Source organism: Trichosurus vulpecula, chromosome 2 (assembly GCF_011100635.1).
Source record: "Trichosurus vulpecula isolate mTriVul1 chromosome 2, mTriVul1.pri, whole genome shotgun sequence".
NCBI lineage: Eukaryota > Metazoa > Chordata > Mammalia > Diprotodontia > Phalangeridae > Trichosurus > Trichosurus vulpecula.
The window spans coordinates 274,668,490-274,688,784 of record NC_050574.1 but is presented as its reverse complement, the minus strand read 5'-3'; the positions used below and the strand labels follow the sequence as shown (position 1 = coordinate 274,688,784).

Here is a 20,295-nt window from a genome sequence, read left to right as displayed (position 1 = left end):
AGTAGATGGAATAAATATTTAGTGGCACTTCTGTGGTACAGATTCAATAAAGTACATTGACTGACAAGTCAAATCTTGGATTGAGATTTAAAAAATGACATATTGAATCTTTTTTCTTTTTTTTTTTTTAAAGGGAATGGCAATGCTTTGTGAAACAATAGAAGAATGTTGGGATCACGATGCAGAAGCCAGGTTATCAGCCGGCTGTGTAGGAGAAAGGATTATTCAGATGCAAAGACTAACAAATATTATCACAACAGAGGACATTGTGACTGTGGTCACTATGGTGACAAACGTTGACTTTCCTCCCAAAGAATCCAGTCTATGATAATTACATTGGTTGTTCACACTGAGAAACAGGACTCAGAACTGGAGCTGCTAAGCTAATGAGACTGCTTACAGTTTAAAATGTTTTCTGTGTGAAACAGAGTGGTGAGTCTTTCGGGAATGGTGGTAAGGAGTCCCTCTTTTAAAAATGTGGATCCAAAAGACCTACTGCATTCCCTACATAGACTTGAAGGACATATGACCAAGTGAAGAGGCAAACTCAATCAAGAAACTTTTCAGATGTAAATGAAGAATGTGGCCCTCTATGGATCATATGGACCTGTCTAATCAAGCATTTAAAAACTGACATCAAATTTCTTAATGTCTGTCAGAAGACACTAATTCCTTAAATGAACTACTGCTATTTTTTTTAAATCAAAAACTTTTCATTTCAGATTTTAAAAAGGGTAACTTGTTTTTATTGCATTTGCTGTTGTGTTTATATCAATGACTATTGTAATGCCAATATGACACAGCTTGTGAATGTTTAGTGTGCTGCTGTTCTGTGTACATAAACAGTCATCAAAGTGGGATACAGTAAAGAGGCTTCCAAGCATTACTTTAACCTCCCTCAACAAGGTATACCTCAGTTCCAGGGTTGCTAAATTATGATTGAAAACACTAACAAAATTTGAATAATAAATCAATCCATGTTTTGTAAAGACGTATTACAAATTCACTGTGTTATTTAAAAAAACAAAACAAAAGGGTAAGCTATGCTTTGTGCCAACAGGAAGTGGCCATTCCTAAAGCAGTGTTGTAAGCCTTTTCTTGTGCTAGCTCATGTTTAAAAAAAGTGCTGTTTTTTGAAATGAAAACCTTAATATCGTTTCCTCACCTCCCATCCCCTTCTCCTCATTTTTAGTTTAAAGCTTCATCTTACCTCCAGTTCCCAAAATAATACATATACTTATTTTACTTAAATACTATTTAGGTTTGCTGTGTCTGAGGAATATTTGAAAATGTAAAGCATGATTTTTTTTTAAAAAGTGTTTTTTAAGTGAGCTGTGACACTGGAAAGCTCTTAGTTTTCTTATTAATTTTTTTAAATAGACTTTTTCCTATTTATGTATGTACAGTCTTAGTGTATTTTCTTTCATCCAACAGTATGCAGTGCATTCTGTATCACTGTTTCAAGGATCACCTCAGGAAGCTTCATTACCCAGAATTCCTCACTCTCTGCTTTGAGACTTATAACTAGGTACACTTTTGCTTGGTGCCATCTTGTCAGAGTAATATTTGATGTCTGTGATGTGTAAAAGATTATCCTAGAATAAGTTATACATTTTAGACACAGATTTCAGATATTACTGCTAAAAAAAATCAGGGATAACAAGTTAAGCTTATAACTTCAAATATGCAATGAATTTAGAGGTAACCAATGTTGATGTAGGTAGCATGGCCTAGCAAAACAAATATGACAATATTAAAATGATTTTCAAAAATAATTTAAAGATTAAGATAATTCATGGCTTATTCTTGCTAAAACAAACACACAAACGAGGATTGATAGTAAATAGGTGCCAAAGTGCTTTTCATAGGAAAATGATTGGGTCCTCCTTCAGTGTATACAGGCCAAATTCAAGTGTAATGGTTTCTAAAATCTCTAGATTACTGACCAGTGCTAGCCAGTATTACGTGATATAATTTTGTCAGACCTTTTTTAAAATCATGCATTAATTTTAAAAAGGAGTTTTTTTAATGTCACTATCAGGAGCTCACTGTGAATGTGTTATATTCAGATGGTTATTTAAGACCACACAGTACAGTTCATTTTACATATGATATGCACTTAATCTCTGGGAACAATAACAAATTAATTATTTATGAGACTTAGGTCAACATACTCTAAGCAGGGAGGGGAAGAAGGGTAATAGCAATGTTGTTCGTATTTAACATCCCATCCAGAACCATTCTGTTTGCTGTTCGTCCCTCTCATCACTTGGGTTTCATTGTAGCCATAAAATGCCCATTTCAATGTTGAATGCATCTGCTTTATGTGTCTTAGCAAAGCAAACTGCTTGGGCTCCCTCCTGATTTCTTGATTTGAATTCTGTTTTGCTTCCATGTTCTGACACAAATCAAGAAGGGAACCCATTGAGGAAATTTGAATACATGATGGAACTTTTTCCACCTTTTAAAGATTTTATTTCTACTTGTTTTCACTGTTTAGCCCTCTTTTTAAAAAACAACAAAAAAAAACCACACACACAACTAAAAAAAAACCACCAAGGGGTATTATGAATGTTTGGCTTATGTGAGCACTAGAGGTAAATTTTATAAAACTCATTAGCAAAAATATATGATGTTTTTCTCTTCATGGTAGAAAAGAAACGAACCCTGTTTTTAGAACTCCTGGATATTGTACTTAACTGTAGTTAGCCAATTTTATGACTTGTATCCTTTTGAAAACTATGTTGGTAGTAAAATACTTTTATAACTAGTGAAGTAAGAATGCTTCAGTGACCTGTCCTGATTCCTAGTCATGTTAAGACTTTGTTTTGCAGGGCATTTTGTATTTGGTTTACAGTCAGTGCAGAAGTGGGCAAGCTAACAGAAGGAAAGTCTGAGCTTGGCCTAGGAATACTGAAGAAAAAAAAAAAAGGAAGATTGAAGAGAATGAAAATCATGACCTTTGTTGTGGGGTTTTTTTGTGACCCTGATAACTTTTTTCCTCATGTATATGGTGCTCCTCATGGCTCATCTTGTATTTTGCCTTTCTGATACCAAGTCAGACTCGCTGCTCTAACTTATACTCTTTACCTTGCCCAGATCTACGAAAGAGGATTGCTGTATGACCAACTGCCATAGGACTGATGGATTAACCAGTGTTTGGCTTTACTGGAAGTCTATGCCCTGCACAGCTCTTGTATGTATTTAGACGCTAGGAAGTTTTTAGCATGTGAAGTGTGATTACTATTTGAACGTTTATTACAAGTACCTTATGAATTCCAGAACAGAGACTGTGCCTCATAATTGTTGATCCCTTGAATTTGCACTATCCTTTATTGGTGACATTTAAAAAAAAAACAATCAGGAAAGAAATGGACTATCTTACTAAAAACAAAATTCATTGTGCATGGAATTTTTAAAAAGTCACTCCTTTCCTTACCCCCCACCACCCCAACAAAATAATTTCTAAATTTATCCCAAAATATTGGTGGGGAAATACACCCTGACCAGGTTCATTAGAATAAATTAGCTACTGTTTAAGAAAAATGTTTCACCACAGATTTTTCCACTTCCTCTTTTTTTTTAAACTTTTTTAGCAGATTACTTTTTAGGAACATTTGGTATAATATGCATAAAATTATTTACTGATTTATGGGCAAAATGATACAAGTAGCATCCTTGATTGAACATCATTTACCTCAGATATCCAACCAGCAGTACGTTTTTTATGCAGTCTCAATCCATACACTATTTGTTACCTCTCAAAATATTGGTAAGCAATTATTTGAGCTTTACTCTCTGTATTTCTTGTCAGTGTTTTGGGCACAGGTTGTTGTACTACTGTCAAATTGTACTTGCTATTTTTCTGCAAGTATATAACAAAAAAATACAAAAAAAGCCCCCCAAAACCCCACCCTGAATAAAAGTGATTGTTAAATATTGTAAAAATAAATTGTATGCTATCCCCGCTCCACTTCCCCCAAAGTTAAATAAAAAATAAGTGACTACTGTATGATTTGCATATGCAGTTTTTTTTTCCCCTTTAGCTATACTATGCTTCTTAGAAGAAACTTAGGCCTACTGAAAAGCTCTTGGCACTGTATTTCAAAGATTTTTGGACATTCAGGTTTTATAGAGGCAGGTGGAGGGGGGAATTTAAGTGGGGAGAAATAGTATTTATTAACCTTTTCTTTACATCTTCCGTATCTACTCTGCCCTGTTCTCCCAACAAGTACTATTTTTAGCTCAGCTGGCATGATGGATTTTTTTCTGCTTAGGTGGAAGCCATTAAGAGTCTGGCATAGGTCAAGTAGCCTTTTAAAATTTATATGTAGAAGTGTTGCTTAAGGATTATGGCTATCAGAATTATAATGTAAATACATTGTTCAGTAGAAGTGCACAAAGACTGAAGTACAATTGTTTGTGTGGAGGCATCTCATTAAGCTAGTCTGCTTTTTAAACTGTAGGGCAGTAAGGCTAAAATGTAAACTGTTTTTATCCATGTTTAATACAGGGCATTATTCTGTGGTTTTTAGTTCATAGGATCACAGATTTAGAACTGGGCAGGACCTCAGCATTCTGTTCACCTTCCCTCATTCACCAGGGAGGCTGCTCAGCATCTGCTTACTGAGGACTTTCCTTACCATCTGAAACTCCTTGGCATTAAGGAAAATGAAAATTAAGTTATAGGATGTTAAAAATTGAAGCAATTCACTCATTTCACAGATAAAGGAACCAAGACCTCCAAAATCCTGAGATTTTTCTAGGGTCACACACATGGCTAGTGAGATTCCTGACCAGAATGCAAGTCTGCTGATTAGTACATTGCACTTTTCGCTAATTATTGCCAACCACTAGCATTCTGTGCCTGTTTTCTGAAGTCAGCCAGGGCCGAACTTTGAAGCTACAGAGAGAAAAAATGAGATGGAGCCTAAAGGATAACATAGTAACTTTTATTTTGACCTTTCTCTGTTGATTCACTTGCTTAATTTTATTGTATAAACAATAAGCACAGTGAGATGTCTGCTTTGGAACATCAATTATCAATACCCTCCATTGAAGACACTCAATCCATGCGTACATTATTCTCGTAAAATTTTTATATAGATGGCAAAGGAGGCATGAGTCAGAATCTATTGTTGTTCTTTCATTCACCTTTTTAGAATGTTAAGGTTTGAGGTATTTTTTCCCCTGTACTTTTCCTAACTTCTTCTCCTTTGGGTACTTATACCACCCAAAATGTATGTTTGCTAAACCAAACCAAACCAAACCTTTTGGAGTGGTAGATCAAAATACTGCCTTGTTGGGGCAGCTAGGTGGCACAATGAGTACAGCACCGGCCCTGGAGTCAGGAGGACCTGAGTTCAAATGTGCCCTCAGACACTTGGCACACTTCCTAGCAGTGTGACCTTGGGCAAGTCACTTAACCCCAATTGCCCTACCTTCCTCCTGCCTTATTAAAGTCCGTTTTCCCTGTCAAAATTATACAGATTTCAGGTAACTTTGTTCAGTGACTCTCTCTGATCATCAGTATCAAATGAGGCATAAAATAGGGAAGCATATGCTTGCCAAAGGTGTTTCCGCTGTCATAGAGATTTAACACAACCAGTTCTAATGGGGATTCCCTATAGATTGTGAGGTGTTCTAGATATTCCCATTTGTAAGGTGACAGCATACTGACTGCAAAAAATCTCAGGAGTATTAGTTTCAGAGCTTTCCAAAGAAGATCTGTAATCATGAAAGAGTTTGGCTTAATTGTTGAAATAGGGAAAACCAAATGAAGAATGCCTATTCATATTATGATATGCAATTGAGTAACTTATATGTGTGTTCATTAGTACCTATATTTTTAGACAGACTTTGCAAATAGATGTATTGGATTCAGAGTTTAACCAAGAGGAAGAAAGTGGCTGGATTGACTTTGGAAACAGTAAAGTTTTTTAATGACTCCAAACTCCCCCCGAAACAAAGGCCTGTTTTCAATTTTGTGGTTTTGGACACTCTAGAGTGTCCAGAAAATTGATGCTGCTTTCACCTGAAGCAAAATGGACATAAACACAGTGATTGTGAGCAGGTGGCACAACACATTATAGAGAAGAAATTACACAGAAATGGTATAAAGCAGGGCTGTCCAAAACACAGGCCGTGTGCCCTGATGTGGCTCGCCTGTGTCCACCACAAGCACAGAAATCAACACAAATGTTTTAGTTAAAACATTTATGTCAATTTCTATGACCTTAGCAAACACAGGAGGGCCGCACTTTGGACAGCCCTGGTATAAAGGATGATTAAGGAAAATTTTAAAATTTAAAAAATTTGAGTACGGGCTGGTCATATGGTGAGAGTAAGAGATAACTATTGGATAGCCCACGTGTTCCTTGGCATCCTGAGATATCAGAACTTGAGACAGGCACTTGCATTCTAGGTGAAACTCAGAGAACATGATGGGAATACAGTCTTGCCTTTTTTAAAATTTATTTAATATTTTTAGTTTTCAGCATTAATTTTCACAAGAGTTTAAATTACAAATTTTCTCCCCATTTCTACCCTCCCCCCCACTCCAAGATGGCATATATTCTGATTGCCCCATTCCCCAGTCATCCCTCTCTTCTGTCACCCCAATCTCCCCCATCCCCTTTTCCCTTACTTTCTTATAGGGCAAGATAGATTTCTATGCTCCATTGCCTGTATATCTTATCTCCTAGTTGCATGAAAAAACTTTTTTTTTGAACATCTGCTTTTAAAACTGTGAATTCCAAATTCTCTCCCCTCTTCCCTCCCCACCCACCCTCCCTAAGAAGGCAAGCAATTCAACATAGGCCACATGTGTATCATTATGTAAAACCCTTCCACAATACTCGTGTTGTGAAAGACTAACTATATTTTGCTCTCTCCTATCCAGTCCCCCTTTATTCAATTTTCTCCCTTGACCCTGTCCCTTTTCAAAAGTGTTTGCTTTTGATTACTTCCTCCCCCTGTCTTCCCTCCCTTCTATCATCCCTTTTTTAAATCTCCTTCCTCCTTTCCTGTGGGGTAAGATACCCAATTGAGTGTGTATGTTATTCCCTCCTCAGGTCAAATCTGATGAGAGCAAGATTCACTCATTCCCCCTCACCTGCCCCCTCTTCCCTTCCTACAGAACTGCTTTCCTTGCCACTTTTATGTGAGATATTTTACTCCATTCTATCTCTCCTGTTCTCCCTCTCTCAATATATTCCTCTCTCATCCCTTCATTTGATTTTTTTTAGATATCATCCCCTCATATTCAACTCACCCTGTGCCCTCTGTCTGTCTCTCTCTCTCTCTCTCTGTATATATATATATATATATATATATGGAACTTCAGCTACCCTAATACTGAGGTCTCATGAATTATATATATCATCTTCCCATGTAGGAATGTAAACAAAACAGTTCAACTTTAGTAAGTCCCTTGTGAGTTCTCTTTCTTGTTTACCTTTTCATGGTTCTCTTGATTCTTGTGTTTGAAAGTCAAATTTTCTATTCAGCTCTGGTCTTTTCACTGAGAAAGCTTGAATGTCCTCTATGTAATTGAAAATCCATATTTTGCCTTGGAGCATGACACTCAGTTTTGCTGGGTAGGTGATTCTTGGTTTTAATCCTAGCTCCATTGACCTCTGGAATATCATATTCCAAGCCCTTCAATCCCTTAATGTAGAAGCTGCTAGATCCTGTATTATCCTGATTGTTTTTCCACAATACTCAAATTGTTTCTTTCTGGCTGCTTGCAGTATTTTCTCCTTGATCTGGGAGCTCTGGAATTTGGCAACAATGTTCCTAGGAGTGTTCTTTTTGGGATCTTTTTCAGGAGGCCATCTGTGGATTCTTTCAATTTGTATTTTGGCTCTAGAGTATCAGGGCAGTTCTCCTTGATAATTTCTTGAAAGATGATATCTAGGCTCTTTTTTTGATCATGGCTTTCAGGTAGTCCAATAATTTTTAGAGTATCTCTCCTGGATCTATTTTCCAGGTCAGTGGTTTTTCCAATGAGATATTTCACAGTGTCTTCCATTTTTTCATTCCTTTGGTTCTGTTTTATAATATCTTGATTTCTCATAAAGTCACTAGCTTCCACTTGCTCCAATCTAATTTTGAAGGTAGTATTTTCTTCAGTGGTCTTTTGGACCTCCTTTTCTATTTGTCTAATTCTGCCTTTCAAGGCATTCTTCTCCTCAGTGGCTTTTTGGAGCTCTTTTGCCATTTGAGTTAGTCTATTTTTTAAGGTGTTGTTTTCTTCAGTATTTTTTTGGGTCTCCTTTAGCAAGTCATTGTCTTGTTTTTCATGGTTTTCTTGCATCACTCTCATTTATCTTCCCAAATTTTCCTCTACTTCTCTAACTTGCTTTTCCAAATCCTTTTTGAGGTCTACCATGGCCTGAGACCAGTTAATGTTTTCGTTGGAGGTTTCTGATGTAGGCTCTTTGACTTTGTTGACTTCTTCTGGCTGTATGTTTTGGTCTTCTTTGTCACCAAAGAAGGATTCCAAAGTCTGAGTCTGAATCTGAGACCGTTTTTGCTGCCTGTCCATGTTCCCAGCCAACTACTTGACCCATGAGTTTTTCGGCAGGGTATGACTGCTTGTAGAGTAGAGAGTACTCTGTCCCAAGCTTGAAGGGCTATGCTGTTGTTCACAGAGATTTTTCTACACAGCAAGCTCTGCCATACCAGTGCTGCTCCTCCCCCAAGAACCGCCAACCAGGACCGCGACTCAGATCTAAGCAGGCTCTGCTTTCCTGCTCTGATCTGCCACTTAATTCCTCCCACCAGGTGGGCCTGGGGCCAGAAGCAACTGCAGCTGTAGTTCTGTCCTCAGAGCTGCACCACCTCTGCTGCCCCCAGGGTGGTGGCCAAACCACAAACTCCTTTCACTCTGTCCCAGAAGCTTTTCCCAGTAACCTTCTCTGTTGCTTTTGGTGTTTGTGGGTTGAGAAGTCTGGTAACTGCCACAGCTCACTGATTCAGGGTGCTAGGGCCTGTTCCGCCCAGCTCCCAGTCTGGTTGGTTCAGGGTGCGGCCCATGCTGGGATATGCTCCACTCTGCTTCCAGCTCCGTGCGATAGACCGTACCCAGTGACCATCCAGGCTGTCCTGGGGTGAAGACCTGCTTCCCTCTGCTATTTTGTGGGTTCTGTAGTTCTAGAATTTGTTCAGAGCCATTTTTATGGGTGTTTGGAGGGTCCTGGGGGAGAGCTTTAGGCCAGTCCCTGCTTTCCAGCTGCCATCTTGGCTCTGCCCCACTCTTGCCTTTTTGAGAGTAGTAGTGTCTGTTTAGATGTTCAAAGTAGTCAGACTTCTCTTTCTTTCCTATGACTTTTAGTAAAGGAACTACATCATGCATGTAATACCCATACTGACACATGGGTTGCCCAATTCATTATTCAAGGGCATGTTGACACTTTGCTTGATTTTAATCCCCCTGCTATAAAGTGAGGGTAGCAAGAGAAGCAAGTAGATTGGACCATGTTGTATAAGAGACCTTATATTGCCAACTAACTCTTTTGTACCTTAATATACTCTGCAGGATTAAATGCGGAGTAAAATAGATGGTGTATGGATGCAGATATTTCTGATTGAATAGCCTCTTTTACCCAGCTTAAAGATTTCTAGGGATGAAAAATTAAATAATTTGGTTATCCAGCTATTTGAATGTACACAGGGTAGTATTAAATCAGCCTTACTAAAGTTTTCTCCATTGTTTTTGTCATAGGTCACTTTCAATTTGCTATTAAATACATGTGATGAAAGTGAACTATAGTGAATTAAAAAGGTTAAGCAGTATTTTCAGTAGCAGTCTTCTTCTCTGTGATCTTGGGGAGAGATGTTGGAAAGGGGTAGATCAGCTTAATAATTCCTGAGAGACAGACCATGTGGGGAGATACTATATTTTAGCAGCTATGCTGAAACTGATGATTTGGATAGTTGATTTTTAACTCTTTTTATTTTTAGTCAAGAAAGGAATACTACTACTTTGTTAACTAAATGTGTATATGAATTATTATACCTCATTTCAAAGGAATAAAGAGGAGGAAATTGATGGTATGTTATACCAATAAGGATTTTCAATCCATTGAAAGCGAGTACCATTTGAAGGGACCCTATGAAAGTAGTAAACTGTCATACTTGTTTTTTGAGAGTAACAAAAGAGTATATCTAATGGTTGCTACTGTATTGGAAAATTCAAAATTGACTTTTGACTAATTTAAAATCTAACATGTTCTCCCAGTACTTCTGGAGCAATGTGGACACAGAATGTGTTACACTGAGGCATCAGGAAGAATGTGGGTTCAAATTCTACCTTTTGACACCTACTAGGTTACCAACCATGGACAAATCATTTAACGTCAGACAACTCTAATACTCTCATTTATACAGTATATTAAAGCATTGTTTTGGAAACTATTAAACTTAACAGACCATCCTTATTACCACCTCAAATTTTAGTAATCATTGAGGCAAAATACATCCAGTGTTCTATATTTCAGAAAACTGTCCTCACTAATGGGGTTGTTGTGAGGATCAAATCAGGTATTATTTGTAAAAGGCACTTAGCACAGTACCTGGCAGTATTAAAATGCTTATTCCCTTTTCTCGTACCTTATTTAGAAACATGAATGGTTCCATTTAAGGTTTTTTTAAAAAAGGTATTCTATCTAATCTATTCAGACTTCTGAAAAGCCAGAAATTAGTATTACTGTTAAGAGGAATATGTATAGTGGCACTGGTAAAAAAAAATAAAATCCTCTTGTGGTTAAAGGTTTGGCTTTCTACTTATAAATACACAGACAACTAAGACAGTAAGATTTGATAAGATGATTACATTTTATTCTTTTCTAATGTTTTAACTAAAAACATGCTCCTCAAATGCATAAACATGTACCAAGCCAAATAGAATTACAAACTTTGAAATCTAAATATAACAAGAATCATACATAGCAGACAACAAAATCCAAAATTATTTTAATAGTTCAGTAATGCATAAAGATGACGTATGAACTCATCTGTAAGTATTTGAGGAACAACACGATTATCTTTTAAATTTTAAGGAGGGGCTTGCTAAAGACTACATGTAGAACGCATCTTATAGAAAATGCTCTATCATACAAGAAATTTTACAAGTCATAATGCTAACTTTTACAACCCTGGGACCTCTCTGCTTTAAAGGGGACATAATTGGATTTTATTCAGATACCTAAACTGCTCGTCAAATTACAACCAGCTCAGTGAAGATGCTGCCCACTGCCTAACATCTGTAGGGCAGTTTGGATACTTTTGTAGAGCGTCCATAATTTGATTATTGTCCAAAAGCAATTTCACCAGTTGGTATTCTCTCTGTGTGTTTACTGATGTTCTCTCCATTACTTTTACTAATTCTAGTTGCTGTAAATGTTCAAATGCCTGAAGGGAGAGAAATATTTCAAGTTAAAACTAACAATAACAACAAAATCAAAGTTAATCCTCTAACCACTGATATTTTCTGGATCAATGGGTAATACAATTTGCTTGATACCTTGACTCAAGAATATCCCTAGAATGAAAGAGGCTTCAGAGTGAGAAGGAATGAAGGAGAGAGGGATGGAAGGAGGGAGGGAGAGAAGGGAGGAAAGGAGAGAGGGAGGGAAGGAAGGGAGGGAGGGAACGAAAGGGAGGGAGGGAGGGAAAGAAATCTAGCCAGTAAACCCCACGTTAGGTAGGCAGGCAGCTTCTGGCCATCAAAATTTACCCTCCTTTGGAGAAGAAAAGAAGGACAGGGAGAGGGAGAGGCAGAGGATGAGCTGAGTTACCCAACTAGCTGGGTCCCCTTTCAGGCAGCTTGTCTACTCACAGGTTGTGTTCGTCCTTGATTTTTGAAGAGGACATCAGGAAAATGAGGGAGGGCTGTGCAAGGTCAACAACCTCACTTTCTCCTCCAGAGCCATCAGGATCCAGTGACCTGACATTCATTAGGATGACTGGAGATGACCCAGGATGCAATGGGGAGCCCTGGCCCTTTTAGACTAAGGCCTTTTCATATACTCACTTAGAGTGAGGTAATGCCCATTCAGTGAATAGGACTTTTTAGGAAGTGAATCAAGGGATGGCCCCTTTAATTAGAAAAAAAATCAAGCTGGGAGCTGCATGACAAAGATCTCATTTCTTACCTCTTATCAAAGGGGAAATCACACTTAACTGCAACTCATTTACAGTGAAATGTTTCATCTATAACCATAGAATAATAAATGTTAAAGGGATTTCAGGTATTGGCAAGAAGTTTTATTGGTTTGGGTTTGTTTGGTTTTTTTTCAGGGGGAGGGTGGACAGTGAGTAGGAAGTGAAGTCTGGTGGGCTACCAGGCCTGTTCTATAGTTCCTGAGGATAAGAATAATTTCATTGAGTGGAGAGCTAGAAGAGATTCTTCTTTATCTCCTCCAGACAAGCTCCCCAGCTTTGCTGGGGTGGGATGAGCTGAGAGGGAAACCGAAGGAACTTGGCCCCAAACTAAGGAAAGTACATCCTTATCTGCTTAAGGTATAGACTCCCTCTCCTTTTGCCTAACTTCAAACTTCTGCCTCAAGAGTCCCAGACCTCTTTGGTCTTTTGATACATTTGTTATTCTGTATAAAAATATTTTAGATTGTATTTCTTACAATCTGATATCTTGGAAGTCATCCTTATGTCTTTCATATTTTGTGCTTGTAATCAATCAGTAAGCATTTATTAAGCAGTTGCTATAAGTAAGCACTATGTGACATTCTGGAGATACAAAGCCAAAATATTTTAAAGTCTCTGACCTCAAGGAATTTACAAACTATTGTAGGAGACAAAGGTACACATATAAGTATGTATAAGTTACATATAACTTCTTTTCTTTAACAATATCTGAATAATTAGAAGGAGTTAGATATTCCTCAGAGAAGAGCTGAGAATGTTTTGGACAGTAGGAGTAGCAATGCTCTCTCCCTAATGTTACTGGGAGTAAAGGATAGGTCTTGTTGGTAAATTCACCTATCTAAATCTTTCTATTCTTAGGGTGCCTGTTATACATGACCATCAGACAGATTGGAAAAAACGCTACAAAGCTTACAAAACATTTTAATGTGCTTGGCAAAAACTAGAGTATTCTGGTATTGAACAAACTGGTTCACTGCCTAAAAAAAAAAGAGGCCAACACTAAACGGTTCTATATGTACTAACTTAGTAACACTCTCCTGCTCTTCTTCAACCCTTACACTTTTAACTTAGCAGAGTTTTGAGTAGATGCACTCTATATAACACTGCTTTAAAGCAATGTTACTGGGATAATGAGGTTACTGACACATTCTACTTGCTGGCCTAATCTAAAAACTGTTATTAGTAGTGACTTGAGAGCATTTGCCACCTGGAGCCTCACTGTCACATTTATAGCCTTCCATATGAAACTCAATTTACCTGTAATTCTATTTTGCCTTACTACTCTCCCAGAGTCTAGTACATTGTTGGCCCAGTGGGAGACCAAAGAACCCAAAAGCTTTCAACCTAAGCTATCTGATCTAATATCTATAGGCACTATTTTCCATGAGTTGGAAATCTTCTGAGTGAGTCACAACTTTTCTGGGCTCCTGTTCTATTAGTCTAACATGATAAAGTGGAACCAGATGATCTATAAAGTCCTTTCTAGCCCGTAACATTTCAAGTATATGAATAGTACATCTTAATGAAGTTTCTTTCCTAAAAACATTTGTTCCTTAAATTAGCTGCTGGAAGTGACAAAACTGGTATTGGATTGGAAGTGAAGAGACATCGTAATTTTTACAATAGACAGACTAAACATCTAATTCCATAACTGTATGTACCTGTAATTAGACAGTAGAGGGCAGCATACCTCCACAAAAGAAAACTAGATTTACATGGCTATTCAGTATTCTCACTTTTTCTTGTCTAAGAGATAACATTTCCTGTGATAATTTCATGCAAAGGATTTTTACTTCTTCAACAAACCTCATGTGAAAGAGCTCTCTCTTAGCACATCATGTAAGAGAAAAAAATTTTTTTTTATAGAAAATTGCATAAAACTAAATCTTACCTTCATAACAACAGGTTTTTCAAAATTATAAACTGAATGGGCCTTCCTTTGGATAAACTTCTGAAATTCTGCGTTAAAATAAATGACATTATTGGGTATGCTTGGGATACAAAAAACTGACCAGTCATTACAAAATTATCAAGATATCTTACCATTATAGACCATTTGAAAGTTAAAAGGTTCATCCTGATAAATGTCATTTAAATGTTTCATTGCTATAAGAAGACAGATTTCTAACACTGAAAGACCTGAAATGAGAAAGAAATAAAATTTAGTTATTATTGTTCAGTTGTGTCCAGCTGTTCGTCACTCCATGGACCACAGCACTCCAAAACTGTCCATGGGATATTCTTGGCAAAGATACTGGAATGGTGTTTGCCCTTTCCTTCTCCAAAACTTGTACCACTAGTTAATATTGCATATCATTAAAGTATGTTCAGTAGATAGACATAAGCATTATGCTATTTATTACTGTACAAATTTACATAAAAGGTATAGCTAATGGATAACAGATGCAGGGCTGGAAGGGACCTTCAAGGTTGGATATTGTAGTCTAATCTCCTTTTACAGATGAGGAAGTACCTGCACCAACGTCACACACGGAAGCTTTCCGAGATGGTGTTTGGTTTGATCCCAGGTCTTCCTACTCCAAATCCAGTGTATTTTCCACTGACTAATGTTATAAAACTGATTTCTATAAGAAAACCAACCCTACGCATTTCTTTGCAAGTATACTAAGTAAGACAAGTAAAGAAAAGCTTAAAATTGCTTTCATTAAAGAGGCCTTCAATCTGATTTCACATAGACCACTAAGTTTATAAACTGAAATATAATTTCATATCACAAGCACAAAAAAATGTAGCTATCTTACCATGTACAATATTTGCTTTAGAATCCATACTACACAAATGGTTTGCCTCTACCAGGTCTGTTGGAATAATAAATGGGCGAGATGACGTTATGTGACTTAAAGCAAGCATCTAAGAAAAAAATGGGAATTAGAAAAAACAAATTACTTATTGTGGGAACTTTGGTGGTAACAATAAACACCAATTCATATTTTGGAGCCTTAGTCCTGGTGAAAGATTAAAAATGACTGGCTAGGAGAGGTACTTTCAGGTTTCATTTCTTATCAAAGTACTTCAACTCTAAGTAATTTTATTTAAAAAAAATGAGGTGACTAAAAACCCCAGTTGCTTATGAAGTCTTGAACCACTTATAGAGATAATTATGTATTTTTCTAAAGCATGAGAACATTTTAACCAAGGGCTTCAGAGGAGGGCAAGGGAAGAAGAAACAGAGAAGACAGCTAAGCAAAGATTTTGTTTCTGGGTTCAAAATTCCCTCACAGTAACTTGAAGGTCATATTCATGGCCTGAAATCCATACAAACTTGGTTTCTCTGCTATGAGTTCTGTGCATGAAAGAACTCATTTATTTGACAAGTTTTTACTGAATATCCATATAAAAGTGCTATGTTACAGGAGTCATGAAGCCTATAAAAATGAAATCATTCCTCACCTTATAAATCAAAACAGAATGTGATAAAATATCACCAAAGTTTTGGAGTGCTACAAGTTCATGAAATCAAGTTAACACTTTTGTTCAAATGGCTTGATTTTTGGTTGATTGATGGCTTCCCCTCCCTCCCCCCACCATGTCCCCCATCTCCTTCCCATAGTTTTCAGCAAAGAGCCCTTACAACCTGACCCTACTACTGGTTCCTTCTCTGTTGCCTGCAAACACATAAGTCTCTTCTATCCTTATAAAAACCCTTGGGTACTGTCAAGCTATTGTCCTCTATCTCTCTTCCCTTTTTTCAACCAAACTCCTAGAAAAGACTGTCTGGTCTCATCACTACTTCTTCTTTCACTTTCTTCTTCAGACCCTTGCAATTTGACTTTTGACCTCATCACTCAACTGAAATTACTCTCCCTGAGCTGACAAAATTAATGTAGCCTTTCCTCAGTTCTCACCTTTTTTGACCTCTTGGCAGTATGTGACATCTAGACTACCTCTCTCTTCATGGATTCTCTTTCCTCTTTGGGTTTTTATGATAACGTTCTCCTGATTTTCTTGTCTGTATGATAACTCCTCAGTCAACTTTGCTGGATCACCCATATCCCACTTTGGTGTGGGGTAAAATACACCAAAGCTCTGTCCTGAACTCTCTTCTCTCTACATCCTCTTGACACCATAAACTATCATCTCTATGATGATGACTTCCAGATCTATATATATATATATGTATATAGATATACACACACATACACACACACACACACACACACGTATATATGTATACCCTTATCTCCTTCCTGAGTTTCATGCCTTTTGCACATTTTGAACATAGGCACATAATCCATAACTCAAATTCAAAAATCCAAATCAAAACTCACTGTCTTTTTCCAAAATCTCACCCTTCTTTCCAACTACTATTTGTTGAAGACAATAATCTCCCTCACTTCAATCCATTTCCCCCCACAGCTACCCACATGGTTTCCCCAAAGCACAGGAAGTGCTTTTGGGATATGTTCATAACTTAGCCCCAGACTGCCCCTCCAGGAGTCTTTTAGATTATTCTTGCTTACAGAAAGGGCATCCACTTCTCATCAATGCCTTTTCACTGCTTATCCTCCATGTTTGTAATGCAATCCCTAGTTTTTCAAGGATCAGCTCAGTCATGGAATTCTACCTAAAGCTTTTCCAGCTGTTGGCAGCTTCCCTCCTACCCCAACCCCTTCACTTGAAATGTACTTTGGATCTGTGTTCCCTACTCCAAACAGAATATGAGGGCCTCAAAGATAATGGATGTTTTCATTTTTGTCTTTCCACCACCTTGCACCGTCTGGGACACAGCAGGAACTTAATAAATTTGTATAAAATGATTTGTCTCCCTATTCTGTTTTATTGGTAATTAGAGCTCTCTTATTTTTCTACACCTTTGCAATCCCTTCCTCCCTCAGATAGCCTATCAATTCTCAATACCCCAAACATATTGCCTACAGCAAAAACGTCCTCTCTGTATATATTTGATCTTGTTCAACTGTTTTTCCCAGCTATTTTCCTCAGCACTGTTTCCACCTCATTAAGCAGCACCTTTAAGATTTTGATATTAAGAGTCCAAATGTGGCCTTGATAATAGAATTTTTTTTTAATCTTTACACATCTTTTCTACTTTTCTTTTTCTCTCACATACTTAAATGCCCTTGGTATGACTTTTGTGTAGGTGGGTCTCTCATCAAGCTTTTTAAAACTTCACTTTTCCGCCACTGTTTCTTATAGTTTTATAAGAAAATATTGCTCACAATTTTTCACCATCCTTCTTTGTAAGGTCTTATGATGTTATGAAGTTCATATTCTAAATCTGTATTGCCCTCAGCTATTCTCTCTTCCTATTTGGTAAAGAGATCAAGTTTTGCTGACCTGTTTGTCTCCTTCATGGTAAATTTTTTACATTTACAACATCTTATGAAAATAGTCATAATTTGTGTTATGTCCAAATTTCCACCTATTTATTTTCTGTCAACATCTCTGAATTAGGTTAGTTTGAAGTTGTTTTTATTAGTTATCTCATATACATCTTTTACTCATTTTAAATCTCAGAGAACATTTAATAAACCACCCCCACCCCCTTCGTTCAACAGGTTAAGTACTGAAGCCCAGGGAGGGTGACTTGCCTAGCGTAACAGGTAATTAGAAGCCTGTGGAAAAAGATGGAATGGACTGGGTAAGGAAAATGAGGAAGGAAGAAAATGTGGCTGAACCTGAGTGTATGAAAAGAATTACGTATAACAAGGACAGAAAGGAAGGTTGAAACAAGCTTTAACTGCCATATGAAGGCTACCCTTTTAAAAGCAACTAAGAAGTATTAAAGCTTGTTAAGCATAGAAGTGACATGGTCAGACCTGGGCTTTGGGACTTCACTCCATCAAGTGGAGAATGGATTGCAGAAGAGAATCTGGAGTGCCAACATTTCCAAATCACTCTTTGCTAGATCAGAATTATTCCATGAAAGTATTGTTAATAGTATATGTAAAAATGATTTCAAATATCATTTATATCATATAAAAGGAAATATATTTTCATACTAACAGTAATTATTGTAAAAATCATATTGCTGTATTTTTAAGAAAATACAACAACATTACAAAAGACAACAAATCATCAAGATAAGGTAAAGAGCACAGGAAATAATATCAAAGCTCCTTAAGGTTTTCAGCATATGTTCTAGGAGGGGAAAAAAGAGGACTGGATATATTGCCTCCCGCATTAAGAAATTATATACTCCACCAAGGTTATAGAACCAGGCTGCAGACTAGTCTTTAACTACTATTAAAGACAAGAAAAAGATCTGAGTAGATAAAATGTAAATGCAAGTTCACTTATACTGCCAAAGTCATAGTTCTGTAGTTCATAGTTATATAAAATAACCTAAAACCTGAGTTAAATAAGTACAATTACTTACTTTGTGGTTGGTCTACGACAGACATTCAGATTAATTATGTCAACTCTTTTTGCTTCCTAGCACTGAAAATAAGAAGAGAATCCGATGGAGGGGCATGAAGTGACATATTTAACAGAGTAACTGTGTGTACTGATTCACACACAAGTTATCAGTGCAGGTAGTTATCACCATGGTATCAGTACTCTGACAATGCTATTCCAGTATAAAATGATGAATGAGAAAGCAAGAGGAAGAAGCTTAAATTACAAGAGGGGGCTGGAGGTTAGATGGTAGATTAGTGAAGAGGCTGGACTAGAGTATAGTTGGAAGAGAAAGTTACACTTTCATGAGACAAATTGGGATGCAAATCTAAAGGCCTCTTCTCTATCCTCGTCCTACTTCACCTCTCTGCAGCTTTTGAAATAGCTGACTCCTTGCCTTCCCAAATGCTGACAGTCTCTCTTCCATGGGTGTTCTGGGCCTTGTTCATCCCCATTCTCCTCCCCACCTGTCTGCTCACTCCTACTCAGTCTCATCTGTTGATTCTTCATCCAGGTCATATGCCCCTAAATTGTGGCTGTACCCCAAGGCTTGGTCCTGAGCTCTCTTCGCTTTTTCTTTCTATACTTTTTCACCTGGTGATCAAATCAGCTCTGATGACTTAAGACTTCTATTATCATTTAAATGCAGATGATGCCCAGTTCTAGATATCCAAGCCTCTAGTCATCCATGCTTTGTTCTGAGATTCAATTTCCACATCACGTGTTGGTGAAGCCTGTTGGACAAAACTATATGGATGACCAGCAGCTATCTCTAATTAAATATATCCAGAATAAAGCTTGTTATATTTATTCCCAACCCCTCCTCAAAACTGAAATTTGCTATTAAATGTTGAGAGAGTATGTTTTCAGTCACCTAAGTTTGCAACTTTGGTGTTATTCTCAACTTTTTAGTGTCAACCCATATATCCAATCAGATGCCGATTTCATTGCTTCTTTCAAATAACATCCCCTTTTCTATATTCACAGTTCAGGACCTCAACATCTCCTGCCTGAATCAAGTGATTCAACAAGCATTTATTAAATGCCTACTAAGTGCCAGGCATTATGATTAGGCCTTTGGGACAAAAGTACAAGGAAGGAAAAAATACAAATTTCTAAGGAGCTTACATTCTAAAGAGAAAGACATGTGTGTGTGTGTGTGTGTGTGTGTGTGTGTGTGTGTGTGTACACATACACATATATATATGTACCATAAATATAAAGTAAATAAATCTAAAATTACATAAAATTATTTTAAATACAATGAAGTTTGAGAGTTGAAGAAATGAGGGAAAGGAGGTTTTAAGAAAAGACAGTACTTTGTATGGTGCTTCTCTAAAGAGAAGGTCTTGATGTGGTAGAAGTGAAGAGGGAGGAAATTCCAGGTGTGCAGGACAGCCAATCCAAAAGCACAGAGGTAGGAGATGGAGTATTGTGCCTGAGAAATAGATAAAAAGGTGACTATGGCTGGATCATAGAAAGAAGGAAACTAGAAAGAATGGATGCAGCAAGACAAAAAAACCCAACAAGTTTATATTTCAACCTAGAGGCAGTAGAAAGTCACTGAAATTGATTCAGTAGGGGAGTTTCATGGACAGATAGGTGTTTATGGAAAATTGTGTAGAACCTATATCAGATTACATGCTGCCTTGGGGGAAGGAGGGAGGAGAGGGAGGGAGAGAAAATTTGGAGCTCAAAAACTTGTGCAACTGAGTGTTGTAAACTAAAAATAAAAAATAAATTTTAAAA

The 20,295-nt window shown here is 37.3% G+C and overlaps 2 protein-coding genes across 5 annotated transcripts in view; one reads left to right on the top strand and one right to left on the bottom strand.

Moving 5' to 3' along the window:
• Positions 1 to 4,012, top strand: part of ACVR2A (activin A receptor type 2A) — a 147,799-nt gene extending 143,787 nt beyond the window's left edge. Inside the window, exon 11 of the mRNA XM_036744942.1 lies at positions 134 to 4,012. Coding sequence (XP_036600837.1) covers positions 134 to 328 — 195 coding nt within the window. The 3' untranslated portion in view covers positions 329 to 4,012. The remainder of the gene's footprint in view (positions 1 to 133) is intronic.
• A 6,803-nt stretch (positions 4,013 to 10,815) lies between these two features.
• Positions 10,816 to 20,295, bottom strand: part of ORC4 (origin recognition complex subunit 4) — an 87,500-nt gene continuing 78,020 nt past the window's right edge. For all 4 annotated transcript variants that reach the window (XM_036746595.1, XM_036746596.1, XM_036746597.1 and 1 more), the window contains 4 exons: positions 14,931 to 15,039; positions 14,212 to 14,307; positions 14,060 to 14,127; positions 10,816 to 11,415 (listed from right to left, as the gene is read on the bottom strand). In XM_036746595.1, coding sequence (XP_036602490.1) covers positions 11,227 to 11,415; positions 14,060 to 14,127; positions 14,212 to 14,307; positions 14,931 to 15,039 — 462 coding nt within the window. In that variant the 3' untranslated portion in view covers positions 10,816 to 11,226. The remainder of the gene's footprint in view (positions 11,416 to 14,059; positions 14,128 to 14,211; positions 14,308 to 14,930; positions 15,040 to 20,295) is intronic.